The sequence below is a fragment of the Takifugu flavidus genome, chromosome 16 (assembly GCF_003711565.1).
Source record: "Takifugu flavidus isolate HTHZ2018 chromosome 16, ASM371156v2, whole genome shotgun sequence".
Lineage (NCBI taxonomy): Eukaryota > Metazoa > Chordata > Actinopteri > Tetraodontiformes > Tetraodontidae > Takifugu > Takifugu flavidus.
The window spans coordinates 3,861,757-3,876,155 of record NC_079535.1 but is presented as its reverse complement, the minus strand read 5'-3'; the positions used below and the strand labels follow the sequence as shown (position 1 = coordinate 3,876,155).

The 14,399-nt window shown below is 44.1% G+C and overlaps 1 protein-coding gene across 4 annotated transcripts in view; it reads left to right on the top strand.

Moving 5' to 3' along the window:
- Positions 1-14,399, top strand: part of slc25a21 (solute carrier family 25 member 21) — a 60,645-nt gene that overhangs the window by 1,740 nt on the left and 44,506 nt on the right. Inside the window, exon 3 of one of the 4 annotated variants that reach the window (XM_057058359.1) lies at positions 6,392-6,655. The exons of 2 other annotated variants lie outside the window; for them this stretch is intronic. In XM_057058359.1, the coding sequence (XP_056914339.1) occupies positions 6,580-6,655 (76 nt within the window). In that variant the 5' untranslated portion in view covers positions 6,392-6,579. The remainder of the gene's footprint in view (positions 1-6,391; positions 6,656-14,399) is intronic. One more of the 4 variants, XM_057058362.1, reaches the window with a different exon arrangement.

The following is a 14,399-nucleotide window of genomic DNA, read 5'->3' as shown; positions in this document are numbered from 1 at the left end:
TGACGAGTTTTCATAAATTTCTAATAAACAGATCATTTACCCTTCTTTTTTTTTTACATTTACTATTAAAACACTTTGCTTTAATGTTTCACGTGCGAAGGTCAAATCATTTACATCCTTGGGTTCACCTTGTCTATTCTGATGTCACTTTCTTATCAGAAGAGTTGGTCCTGATCTGCAATCATGCTGTTTGCACAAATAAAGTTTTTGAAGGCCAAACATAGACATTTTATCAGAGAGATGACCTCAGTTTCATAGTTTTTCAGCTTTTGTATCGTCTTAATTTGGCTTTTGTCCTTAACACTATTTCTTTTTATTATCTCTTACCAAAAAATCCATATAATCTACATAATCATACACATTTATGGTGTCTAATAACATTAGCAGTTTGATTGTGACTTGACTGTGTTGTCTTTAACTTAGGAGTAAAATATTGAGCACGTGTGGCGTCGGGTCCGTGAGTGTTACACGGACCCTCCAGTGTGTTCGTACAATAGCCTGGAATGAGCAAACTGGTACAAATACAGACTTTAATGTTACTATATATCTATAATCAATCACTTTTGCAATTCAGAAATGTAATTTTAAACTTTTTATTTAAAAGAACATACAGTACCTCTGGATACATTTTGTTCCTCGGCAGCCACCGTAGAGAGGAGTCCTGTAATCCATGCTATGTCCACTAGGCGGCGCGCTGCGGCGATCTCCATCTACTGTGACATCACTGATGTCCTGTTCTGTCCCCTCTGATAGATTACTGATTATCAGAGGATTAAATTAGTAGCTGTCATCGCCCTGAAGTCCATCAAATCTTTAGGCCAGATAGAATTTAAGGTGGAGTTGTTGCTGTAGAAGTCTGATGTTTTTTATTATCCTAAAATCTTTAGGCTAAAACTATATTTGCTGTATCCTCAGGTTGCTTTTCTGGGTGTTTTTCTTCTCGATCATATAATAAAGCTAATCTATGGGCATCTTTGTGAACCTTTGCTGAATAAGTGTTAAATCATCAGCAACATTTTTCATGCTGTCATCTGATGATGAAGTTGTCAGGGCAGGACTTGTCTCGGAGGCTGTGGCTTTATGAGGAATGAGGTGTCACATGTTCTGGCACAGCAGCTTCCACTTCCTTCATGGTTCCCGTGGGACTGACAACCTGCTGTCCTCCCGGAGGCCGCGCCGCCTTAATCCGTCTTCACCGAGAAAGATGTGACCCAAGGTTCTGAGCGGGAGAAGAATGAGCTCAGTGTTTCCTCTCACCTTCACGTTACCGTTACCTGCCCCGTGGGGATATTTTGTCATCCTGAGTGACTGGTAATGAGGCTGGAGACAGATCTGCCGTTATTTATGCGGAGACGGTTGCAACAGCAGCGGGAAAGTGGATGAAAGGCGTAGTGTGCTGCAGGATTTGTACTTTTACTGCCTAAAACTACAGTTATCATTTGATAAACAGAAATGATTCAGAAATAAATAGAACTTGGTAGAATAATAAAAAAGAGAATAAAGCCTGGATCATTCATGTGCTGTCGTTGGTTATGTCAGGATAAGGATAAAAAACTTTATTGATCCCACATCGGGGAAAGTGCACGTTACAGCGGTAGCCCGTGGGGTACAATACAGAAAAGTACTAAAAGATAAAAATAAAAAGACTCTTATATTATGTACATTGCTATGTACATTGTACAGTATATACAGAAATTAAAGCGGTAACAGAATAGCAATTTCCATATTAAATAAGCATTGGAACCTGTTATTTTAAACAGAGTTTTCACTCTTGAAGGTATTTATCTGCTCTGTGAAAACTTACCAACAGCTTTCCTCCCCCCGCCCCAATAATATGTTGAAGTTTCCGCCGCAGAGCCACCAGGGGGCAGCAAATGCAAATAATGTTTTAACGTTATTGCGGTTATATAGTTGGATGAGAAGAAATGCCTGACGGCTGCATATTGCATTAATTTTTAAAGAAAGCAATGTGGTCATCAGAAAAACAATGTTTGTTTTAATATGTAATCTAATAGACGTACTTTACCATAATTCTAAACTCCAGATGGTTATTTTGATATATTATTATGAGAGAGTTAATCGAATTGCGGTCATTCTCCCCTCCGACAGGGGGCAGTAGCTGCATGCTGTATCTGTTCTGACTGTAAAGGGACATTTCAACCTCTTACTGTTTGTTTTATTGCTCACACAGAGGAGAAGAGCGGAACAGAGGTGTTCCATAGATCACTATTCAAGGACTTATAAGATCGTTTGGAAAACAAAACTCTTCTGATTCAATTAAAAAGAAAAAAAAAAGCCTGGGAATGTAGAAATGTAACTTGTAGAAAAAATCTAAACATGGGAGGTAGAGGCAGAACAAAGTAATTGAAATTATGTCAATATGATTAAATAGGCTCAGGCTAATTAGCAAAAAGGCAGAAGGGTGGAAATCTCTCCAGTTACACGGCCCTCGTTGTAATGTTTTCTCTAAGCTCTTTGTTATTTCCTTGGCAGAAGCATTTGTTTTTTAAAAACTCCGAGAGTAAATCGATCCGTCTCCTGCAAATGGACTGTGACGACATGAGACAGGCGGCCGGCTGGTGATTCCTTCCAGACTGTCAGAGCCCCGTTTGGAGGAAGAAAAAAAAAAGCCTCCTGCTCTAATTCATCTCAAACAGAGAACCTGAAATCAGAACAAACGGAGATGGAGGAAAGAAGGAGCGCTCTGAATAAATAAAGGCGAAGCGTGTGTGTCCTCTGACAGACGCCGTAGTGAGCTGCTCCTCAGCCAATCCAGGCGAATTAGGCCTAATATTTATTTCGCTCTGGCTTTGATTGAACTCCCAATGGACATGTTGTAGACAGATGTTTAGATGACCTCATGTTTGAAGTAATGTTGGTTCTGGATCGGATGGCTGTTCCTCTAAATCCAAGCCCTCTTCATCCCCCCGCTTCCATGTGTGCTTCGTGTTCCACGTTAACGTTGTTTCTCGGGCAGACAAATGTCCGTCCGCGACGGTCGTGGATGGCTTGCTTAAAATGAGGCGTGATGGTGCTGAACGATGGCTACTTAACTGGACACATCTGTCTTTTCACTCTCGGGGAGGACGGCTTCGGCATCAAAACGGCTTTATTTTGACAGCCTGCCTCTCAGAAGCAGGTCTTTAGCTGTAATCTCTGCGTTTTTATCCTTTCTAAACACACGAACAATGCCAAAAGAGACCTAATATTTATTATCTCGCTTAAATAATCTTCGTCAGAATGTCTGAGTTACCCACTGTAACCCATTAATTGCGCAGAAATAGCAGCAACATATAAAAATGCGAAATTATAACAGGAATTATGTAATTCACTTTTTTCTGCAATTAAATTATTATTTATCTCTTTTTTAGACATTTTTATGTTTAAAAAATTGTCACGAAGCTCAGAACCAAACAGGCGACTTTAGGCGTTTTGTTTTTTATTTAAATTATTATCAGAGATGATGCATATTCTAGTTCCCAAAACTACATTGAGGATCACCGTTCCGTTGTTCTAAATGTTCTTCCAAGCAAACTCGTAAAACATGCTCATTTCTTTTATTATTGAAACCATTACAACACGCTTCAAGACTGCCATTTTCTGGCACCAACTCTTCTATTTATCTATTACATCCCGTTTTTATTTGAACCAAATGCCAGCAGCGAAAGGTGCATGAGAATCTTCCTTTTTAAACCATTTTAAAGTCAGTCTACAGGTGGGGCCTTCTCAAACTGGAGTTATTTGACAAGTGCCATCAATTTTCCCCGAAATGACCTCAGGCTGTGATCTGTTTCTGTCTGTGATCCAGCAGAAAAGAGGGGGAAAATCTAACAGAACCTTCAAACCCAAAAGGTTCTTCTGAAACCCGCCATGACGCCGTTAGCTGCGGATGTTAGCTTTAGCGTGCGGCGTGATCAATGACGTTATCTTAATGAGATGATTGGGTCGCGAGGCCTGTCGGGTCGCGAGGCCCGGCGCGTCGCTCCAAGCGGACAGAGCTGCACAAAGTGTTCTCGTTGCCGCTCGCGCAGGCACGTGCGTGGTCGGGAGCCAGAGGAGGCCACGTGCACCCCGCGGGGACTGCGGAGTCAGCTGCCCGGTGACGCACGTCTGCGAAGTTATTGCTCTTTTAATCACGTAAACTCGCATTACTGGATCCTTAATTTGATCGTATTTTATTGGCAGTTGTCAGACGCTTACAAGTGTTATAAACACTTGATTTAAATAGATAAAAATGAGTAAATCTGCTTTGTTAACGAGTGGCATCAACGTGCCAATGCTTGTAATTAATCCGGTTGGTGGGGGTTTTATTTAACATATAAACTCATAAAAAAATTAGTGGCTATTTTTTGGCAACATTAATTTTATCAATTAAGGTGGAATTAGACATCGATTCAACCAACTTAAGATTGACCATTCCATTGCTACCAGATAATTTAAGTTACTTTAATTAGTTTAGTTAGGGAAAATAGTTTTTTCTGGATTGTTTTTTTTTTTTTTTGCTCTCCTTTTTAAAGGTTTTTCTTTTCTTTTATTGTATTTAATTAAAGCTTCAGAATCCCTCAGACATGTTTCTAGTTTATGTGGCCCTTTGTCAAGGCCTGACTGTTTCATATAGGGCAGGCTTTAATCAAGCTTTAATCATTTTATAAATTATTATTTTAGTTACAAAATAAAAGCATTTTAAGTTGTCTTAGCAACCGTGGCTTACTCACAACATAGTTGTATATGGCAATATGCAGGAAATCTATTGCAGAATTTTCCATAATTATACCAGTAATTATACTGTTATTCTAATAGATCCAGTCTGATAAGTATGATTACTCAACATGGGAGGCTTTCTCTGCATCATTGCCTCTAATTTAGCCACAGCAGTTATTAAGCGCTGGGCTGTAGAGAGCAGCCGATTTCAGAGGGTTTCATCACATCGTTGAGCAATTTCATACAGTAAACGAGACAATCCTGAAAAGTTTCTCCTTTTGATCGTTAGCAGCCCGAACTGAAGTCGTAGGAGTCAGTAGATCTGATTGCAGAGGTTCAGAGCTGAGGCAGGAAACTGGGAGGAATATCAGCTAAACGGGCTACACTTAATTAAGCATTTAGACTGAATAGTCAGGGGGCAAAGACAGAGTGACCTTGGAATAATCAACGTTTACTCTGTGTGTGTGTGTGTGTGTGTGTGTGTGTGTGTGTGTGTGTTTAATATTTTAGCTTTATGCAAAATAATTTGTTTGCTTTTCTACTGATGAATTATATCTGGAGCCAGTCGTGTGGGACCTGCTCACACATGTATCTGCAGAAGTAGGCATATTTAAGTGCATGCCCCTGTGTGTGTGTGTGTGTCCTGTGTGCATCTGGATTATGTTTTCTGGAGTGTGTGTATATTTTTGAGCCCGGCTCTGTCTTGAACCTCCTAATTAAGTCACGGTAGATATGAGCTCTTCCTGTGGAGGGCTACTGTCTGTCACCACGGCACAATTATTATCTCGCTGTGTGATTTGAGTTTGATCTGTGATGCTTCTGCCCTCGCTGACGGCAAATCTCAGCAGAAAATCGCAGAAGGTGCGTTTTCTGCAGCCTCCTCCTGCCCGGTGCTTTCCCTTCTGTTTACCCTCTCCCACCTTGTTCCTCATGAGCACTGACATGTGTGTTGAAAAGTCTCGAATTGGGCATTTAACCTTGTGCCCTGCAGCTTGTAGCCACCGTTGATAGTAGGTCAGACATGTGGGCCGGCTGCACGGTGGTGGATGTGTTGCTAATACTCTCAGGCTCAGCAGGTTTTCATCTGTTGCTGACTGGTTTTTCGCATTGTTTTGGGAAATCCTTAAAGCACACACATGCACACACACACACACACAAGGCTGAGACAAACCTCATGTTGTTCCAGCTGAATTCGATACAGGACGCATGTTCAGATACAGTAATTACAAGCTCCTGCTACGAACACAGACGTATAAATAAACATAATGAGCACTGTCAAAAAAAAACAACAAAACCGGACAAACTAAAAGTCTTGAGTGTGTGTGAGTGTGTGTACCCATGCTGCACGGATGTGGACGTTGTGTCTGCCCTGTGATTCTCTGGATGAGCTGGAAATTTATAACACAGGAAGTTCCTGCTCCTTTGTCAAGATTTGGACACACCCTCTTTGGGATGACCCTATATCGCTGGAGAGCGGTTGGTTAGTTTAATCTCTCGGAGGTTCAGATTTAGAGACGTTTTGTGTTATCGTCGACATGAGTTTAAACTAGTCGATGTCTGAGGCTGAGAGGGCAGAGCCGAGCTCGCCTTTGATCAGTAACGCCGCCAGTTTAGACTTTGGCCGGCTTTTACGATAATATGAAGATGATAACTTTGCTGATCCTTTAATGTTTGTGTGACTCCCCATCAGAGACGGCGCCCTCACATCTGTACCCAGTTTCACCCAGAACCGGTGACGTGACCAGTACAGGGAGTACTTATTTACCCTGAAACGCCTCCAAGTTTTCTTCCAGCACACCTATTTCTGAAACTGCATCTTCCCTGTCAACCCCCCCGGAGGTCCGAACCGTGACCACGACACGTCATTGGCTGTTTTATATGGCCTGTGTGGGTGTCATTCACGCGGCGATGCGGTCAATGGAACGAAGACCACACAGAGCGCCGTCTGAGGCAGGTACATGGACTCTGTCTGTGTGTGTGTGTGTGTGTGTGTGTGTGTGTGTGTGTGTGTGTGTGTGTTTCTTCGTGTGTCTTGGTGGCAGGTCAGCAGTCTGACTGAGTGTGTGTGTTCACTTGGGCGGCTCTGACAGATGCTTTCTCGATAAGACCCCCCCGGGGAATCTGCGGAGGAACACACAGACAGTCGACCGTTTCCATGGTGACACATGGATGTGGAGGCCTTCAAAAGCTGATTATGAGGCCCAAGTGTCGCCGGTCTGCCACGAGTCTGGTGCTTCCCAGCAGGTGGATTTGTTTATTTCGTCTTTCCTGGGTTCTTTTTCCAGCCGGGCTCCGAGCTTTTGCCGTTCGGGTTTTTTAATGGATGAGCTGGAATTATCAGTCACATGCTTTCTTCCTTCTGTACCGCACAAGACGTCGTCTTTGGAGAGCTCCCTTGGTGTTCCGCTCTTTTCCTGAATGGCTGCGCTCTGGGCGTGTTCCACAACGTTGCAGCCTGATGTATGGCACCCGGGGGAGAAGCTGTGCTCCCCCCGGCCAGAGCGAGGCAGAACGAGTCCCCCCCATCATATTCAGAATTTAGCTTAAATTGATGGTGTGTGTGTGAGAGGGAGTTGTTGTTTTTCCTTCCTCGATGGAAACGTCCTGAGTGATCACATGCAGACCTTTGCGGTTTGGCAGATGTTGTTTTTATTGTGAACGACCAGGAAATGTTTTGTTTGTAAAATAAAGGATTATTTAATCGCACTCCTATAAGCTGCTAAAGCGGCTACGTTCACTTTTTAAACTTTGATATTTGCATCAACACCAATTAGTTCATTTATGGGTATAACTGTAATAAATATTGTACAAATATTATTCCTGTTGCCTTAAAAAACAAAGTTAAGTTTTTGTCTGTCAGGAAAAAAAAACCACCACAGCTCTTGGGTTTTCTTAAGTGGGAAGGAGACAAGGTAATTACCCCTCGGGCAATTAGAGAAAGGGGCCGAGGGAGTAGGAAAGTCATTTTCTAACCCAAACATCCTGGTCCGAGGGGCCGGAGCGGCTGGGCAGCCTCCTGGAGGCCGCTGGCTCGCAGGGAGCCGCTCACAGGGACGTGCACCAGCGTTTGTTTTGCTTCTGCGGAGGCAGGACCACCAGAGCCCCAGCAGCTCTGCAGACGCGTCAGCAGAGGGAGCGGTCCGCCGCTCCCCGGGTCACGGAGCCCCTCTGAGTGGCGTCATCAGGAAGGGGGATGGGAGGGTGGGGGTGGGGTCTGCCGGATGAATGTTACGTTTGTGTCTGTGTATTTATGGTGCATTGAAAATGTTTGTATGAACCCATAAACATGTACGGGCCGACGCATTACTGACACAATATACTGTAAAATCTACAGTCCCAGACCAGCTGCACCCACAATAACAAGCATCTTTGAACCTAATGGAGACAAGTCTGAGATATCACGTTTAAAGATGCCTTTAAAGCTGTTTACCTTCCAGTTTCTGTTGGTTTAAAGTAGAATTCGAGTTCATTTCCTTTGCACTCACGTTTATTTTCTTACTAAAGTGCAGCTGTCATACAGCTTCGCAGCAACAAAACAATTCCTGATTTTTACATAATTTGGACTTTTACACATGACAACCTTTAAAACGCATAAAATCCAGTAAACAACACAGACAGGAAAATGTTTACGTCACAAATATAAAAGGGACTTCCGATCATACACTCACAAATCAGGCCTAATTACAAAAGTCTTTAGTTTAATGAAGCTGTAATTGAATCCAGCTGAAATTTACTTGATTCAGCAAATATCTATGCATTTTTGAGGTGCTGTCGTCTCAGAATTATTACTTTTTTATTTTTAATGTGCTTTTCTCCAAGTCACAATTAAAATATTTCTTATAAACCAATAACTTAACACTGCAACGCCTATAAATATAGGAATTAAAATACAGTATTCCTAAATCTTACACATGTTCTTGGTAAGGATTCTACACATTGTCATGACCTTGCTGGTGTTGCCTCAGTTGTTTGTCTGGATTAATTACAATTGCTGAGTTTATCAGTCTTCCAGAGACTCTGACGTTAATTTAAGAATATTATTTACTGTGAATATGTCAGCCAATCAGTGGTTTCTGATATATAACGGAATCTTCTGGTCAGATGGATGATTGTTTGCAGTTGCAGATATTTTACCGAACACACACACACAGACACACACAGACGTGTGGAGGTTTAGAGGACGGGGCTCTTCTGCCCATCATCATGGCGTCGGCCATGGCGTGCTGACACACTGAGGTGGTCGTGGGAAAGAGGCTGCCAGTGCAGCAGGCCTCCATTGGTCTGAGGCATCAGTGTACGGGTGGATTCATACTTCTGTCCTGACATCGGTTCAGCGTGTAGGTGAGCACCCAGCAGAGCTTCGTGTCTGTCCTGGGGGGGGGGGCTGGGTCAGGAGCTGAAATCTGTGTTCACAACTGAGTCCTGGCAACCTGACAAAAACCTGTAATGAGCAAACACTGGATGAGATCATCCTGTGGTTTGAATGGAATTAGCTTGATTAGAATAACCCTCCGCTCTCACCTCCATCTGCTCTGCTGTCAAAGACTCCCTCAGCTCCTCTGGTTCTGGTTTAAGACCCCCCCCCACACACACACACACACACACACACACAGGCTCACACACACAGGCTCACACACTGCGGTATGTTTAACATGAAACAAGAACATTCATGTAGGAAAGAAAAACGATGGTTTGTGCTGACCTTTTCATTTTGCTCCGTGTTTTTGGCCGATCCCCGAGATTCCGACGGCCCTCCGTCGGATCGCCACGATGAGTTTGTGCAGTCCCGTCCTCGCCGGGATGAGTGAGGCTCGCCATCAATCCTAAAAACAACACGCCACGCCTGCCAAACCTCCCAGATAATTAGCGAGGCATTTCACACACTGCAGAACATCAAAAAGCGAACGGAAAATTGACAAATTAAGCATGGTCCGTGTCAAATCAGAGGGGCTGGTCTGGAGCAGAGCTGAGGAACCACATGGTCTCTAAATCAACACCCAGTATTTAAATCTTGTGAGAAATATCTTGATTTTTAAATTCATTAACTGATTAATACAGTCTGACTAGAAACCCTTGACTCCACAAGCAGCAGTGTAATTGTGAGTAAGATATTTTAATTGAACCACAGTGAATTATGGGGTTTTATGGCAGAAAATGATTTGGAATTTGGTTGCTGAAGTCTTTGGGGTGTGTCAGACAGTCTACGAAACAATCTGAGGCCGTCTGAGGTTTGAAATGTGATCTGAAGCATGTTGGTTAGTTACAAGCCGACTCTTGTTTGTGTAGTCTGTGCCCACGGTGACTGCGAGGCGATTTACATTCTCCTCATTAGCATTTGGTAACGCCAGTCAAGTCGGGAAAATGTGCTGCGTTTGGCTAATCCAGGAACTCTCCGTAATGTGACCTTTTTTCAGTAATATGGTCGCAGTGAGATGAAAACAAGCCCACGTTTAGGCTAAAGATGATATTTTTATTTACACATCCAAATCAAGTGCAAATCGTTACCAGATGCTCACAAAATTGGCAAACTAAAATGCAAATGAATGCCGGTTTCCAGAGCCGGTGTTGCCGTTTTTTCCATTTCTCCAGTTGCAGAAGTGGTTTTAATCTATTTTCTGATTCCACTGAAATCGACGCAAATTAAAAAAGATGTTTATCAAATTAAATTATTATCCTTAACTTGGCACCAAAGAGATGTTATAGAACTTTGAGATTGTGTGTCTAAGGTTATGTTATCGATAACATTGTGCATACAGATGGATGTGAACCCCCCCCCCCTTCAGTGGCGTTGGCCCGATCCAACAGGGGCAAAGTTCTGTCAGTGTCCACTGTGGCTCTGGAGAGTTGAACTTGACTAAACATATGTCTTCAATTTTAATAGCTCTCCATTCCCCCATATGGCCTGAGGGGGTTGGGGTGGGGTGTGTGTGTGTGTCTGTGTTTCATGTAAGAATAATTTGTGCTAAGTAGCTGGACGATCTGTTTGTTACGCTAGAGCTGACAGTTTGTTTGTGTTTCCTGAGGGGTATGATGGATGGGCACGGAGTTGATGCTAATTAGACCAAATTGTTGCGAAGAATGCCGAGGGTCTGCAGCGTAGAGGCCAGTTCCCATTGTCCCCACGTCTTCGCACTTGGGGCGTAATTGAATGGAGCTTGGGCCCATTCATCACGGCAGCGGGAGGCCGGGGCGGCGGCCACCGTCCCAGAGAGTCGTCCGTGCCGCCCGTCAGACACTCACGGTGACTTTTTTCCTCGTGGGGGCCGGTCGGGATCAAGCCCAAGTCCAACTGACCATTAAATGAATGTTTACCCCCGCCCCCATCTTGACCAGAGGAGATTGGCAGCTCTTTGACTCCTCCCATTTCAGCCTGACAGATGTGGTCAACAACAACTGGCGGTCATTAGGGGCGTTTCTCTTCTGGACACACAGCTTGTTTGATATTTCCACAGTTTTGGAAGACAGACATGCCCCCCCCCCCCTTGAATTCAGTTCTACATGATTGTCCATCCAAAGGCAACACATTTAAAAGATTAAGGACTCATACAAGCATTGACTGATGGTTTAATGTAAACATTTGGTTCTGAGTTATTAGTGGCAGTGGGGGATATATGGAAGCATTACAATTTAAACGTTTGCTATTGTACGTGCAGAGTAGCTGTTAATCTCAGCGTATCTGACCGTCCTTGTCTCCAAACCCCCAACCTCCAGTTTATGATGCTGGCTTGCTGCTATAAAGTAGGTTCCAAGCCCGAACCGAAGCTAGCCCGATCCTATCATCTGTCTGCTGACAGCTCCGCACAGGCTGAGCTCTACTTTGAACTCGATACCAGAAATCTGGCGATATTTCGTAACTGTAATACCCAAATTGCTGTAAATATCTGAGCGGGGCTGCCAGCTGAAGTCTGCGCCTGTCTATGGGAGTTTTGTTTCTCCTCGGCTCAGCACAGGATGTTCCTTCCCTCCGCCCGCTGCATAAATTCATTTTTGCATTTTTCTTCCCCGTGTTTATTTTCTTTAATTTGCCGGTTTTCCTGCCGCTCGAATATTCTAGAAAAATTAAAAGATGGACGGGAGAAGCTACGCTAGGCTGACGACAGGAATTTAAAAGCAACAGAGCCAGAAACTTTTAACGATATTAAAGGAAGCAAATAATTCACGACTGTACCTCGCACCGCCCGGGGTTTCTCGCGTTTGCTGCCAAACCTGACAGTACGACAGCCCCGACCCTCCAGACTTTAACACCTTGCAGTTCCTCATCCCAGAAACAACCCTCCCGCGGCATCTGCGAGTCATTAACCTTTAAACGCGCCGTACAGCAGTGCTGTAAACAAAACGACACTGTCACAGTTTCTACAAGGAAACGTGTGAAGCTAACAGAGAACAGAGCAGGGTGGAGATAGCGCATGGTCAGACTCACACCAGGCCTGACAGGGATTCGGAGCCCCCGCCTCGTAGCCTCGTTCAGCGGGACTCACTTTATGAACTTAAGTCTTATTCACTACAGAAAAGCTGTTACTCCTAAAAATGCCCGTCTCTTTTCTTGCAAAACAGGATGACATGATAAAACAGAATTGAAATGCAGCTAAATAAACTAATAGGCGTTTAGTCATCTTCTCTTGTGGCTGCAGTGCATTTTGGGTAATTTCAGGAGCTCTTCCCTTCTGTATTCTCTCTGATAAGTAACGTGCAGACATAATTGAGGCCCCTGAGGAATGTCCACCGGACTGAATATCAGTGTTCAGCTAAAACCATTTAAAGACTTGGAAGTAACCAAAATAATGTGCGAAACTGTAGATGTTGCCACTCAAATTTAGGAGAGAACAGTCAACAAAGATTGGGCCAACATTGGAAAATTATCTTTTTCTTCTTTCTCAATTTGTTCTCAGGAAGAATCTTAAATTATTCATTCAAATTCCTGAAAATGCCCCTGCAACAGCCGTCTGTTCCAGCTCTGTTAGTTTAACAAATGCGATCTCATAAATCATAAGCCTGAGCCTAATTAGCATAAGTAGACATACACAAAAGACCTTAAATGGGCATGAAAACGAGCCTCATGGATGGCTGTCGATACACCGCTTTCCACAAAGGTTTTTAGATAAATTTGGGAAAATGCTTAAATATATAAATGGAAACTGATACTATACAACTGTGGAATAGAGGACACAATAAATGCTGGAAGTCAAACCCCTTTTACGGCTCCTTTTTTATCTTAATGGCCCTCGTGCTGCAGTATATTTGAAGGCTATTAAATATTCTGAAAGTCCATTTAACATGACATGACTGGGTTTAGGAGCGGGTACTGTATGCGGGAGGGTGGACAGACAGAGGAAGTGAGTTAGCCTCGGATGGGCGAGAGTGAAACCCGAGCATGATTGAGTTAGGGGAAAAGAGACAGGAGCCCCGAGGCTGCCGGGCGGATGGTGTGTGTGTGTGTGTGTGTGTGTGTGTGTGTGTGTGTGTATACATGGCGTTCTTGTCATGCTGCCCTGTTAGCGTGTGGAGATTGTGATGGAGTTATCTGGCCTGGCCTTAAAAACGACTTGTCATCTTGTATATACACAAGGAGGTAGACCTAGTCTGTGTGTACGCTTGCACGGTGCCAGCAACATTACTCAGAGGCCTTTTGGGACGCGGGCCCTGGTTCCTTCCCCTCTGCGTGGAAATCACTGCATCCTCTGAATTCTCCAAAGATGGAGGCTCCACAAACATGGATGAAATTAGAGGTTAAATGCTAAACTAATGCAGTTCTTATGGGATCTTTAGAAATGGAAACTAATAAGCTTGCTTCCATGAAAACAATGTCCAACGGCCGTATGTTTCTCCATGCTCTGCTGTGGAGAACGGTGCGGAGCGCGCCCTTTAAACTGCAGAGAAAAAAAGCCTCCACAGTACGGAGCCCCTGCTTCGCACTGCAGCGGCACTAAGCAGAAGCAGATGTTATAAAGTTTACAGAAATCAGAACATTATTTTCCTGTTTCCATTGCATTCTTCTAAACACTTAGTGAACAAGCTTTGAAGTCACCCAAGAAATCTAGTCTGTGGGAGAAATGATAGGATCTCCTGGAGCAATGGAGCCAGGAAGGTGGTGGCAGAGGGGGTCTGAGTGGGGGGAGGAGCATTGAGAGGGGGGCAGGTGGGATTGGGTGACATCGAGGTACTTGTCAGGTCTAGATTAGTGCTTTCCTGTGTGATTCCTCTGAATGGGACGTTCTCTCGGAGCTCCTCTCCTGGCTGATCCTAGTCTCCAGTCAGATAAGCCGTGTTTAGGCCGGCCTGCTGTGGGTCTGATTATAACAGCAGATAAATTTGGCTGCCTGTGATAGATAGATAGATAGCCTCACCGCAGGCAGCGTAGGCAACTGCCAGGAGCCCACAATAGATAGCTGTAATGTATGGCAATTTTACAGCCGCCCTTGCAACTACATGAGTAATGCAGCCGCCTGGTTTGCATGTCTGCTGCGAGCTTTCGCCGCTATCGTGCATCCATCTCTCACCTATCCTGCATTAGCATTCATGGAGGCAGCCCGGTGTTCACCCAATCGTCTCAAATGTCTTAAAAGGCGTGCCGCTGTAACGTAAGACGCCTGTGCCCAGATCGTTCCCGCGTCTCCAGATAAGTAGATTCTCCTTCTCTAAACAGTCTTCTTCCAGGGAAGGCGGGAAAGCAACGGCGTTGTGAGCTTTCAATACAACGT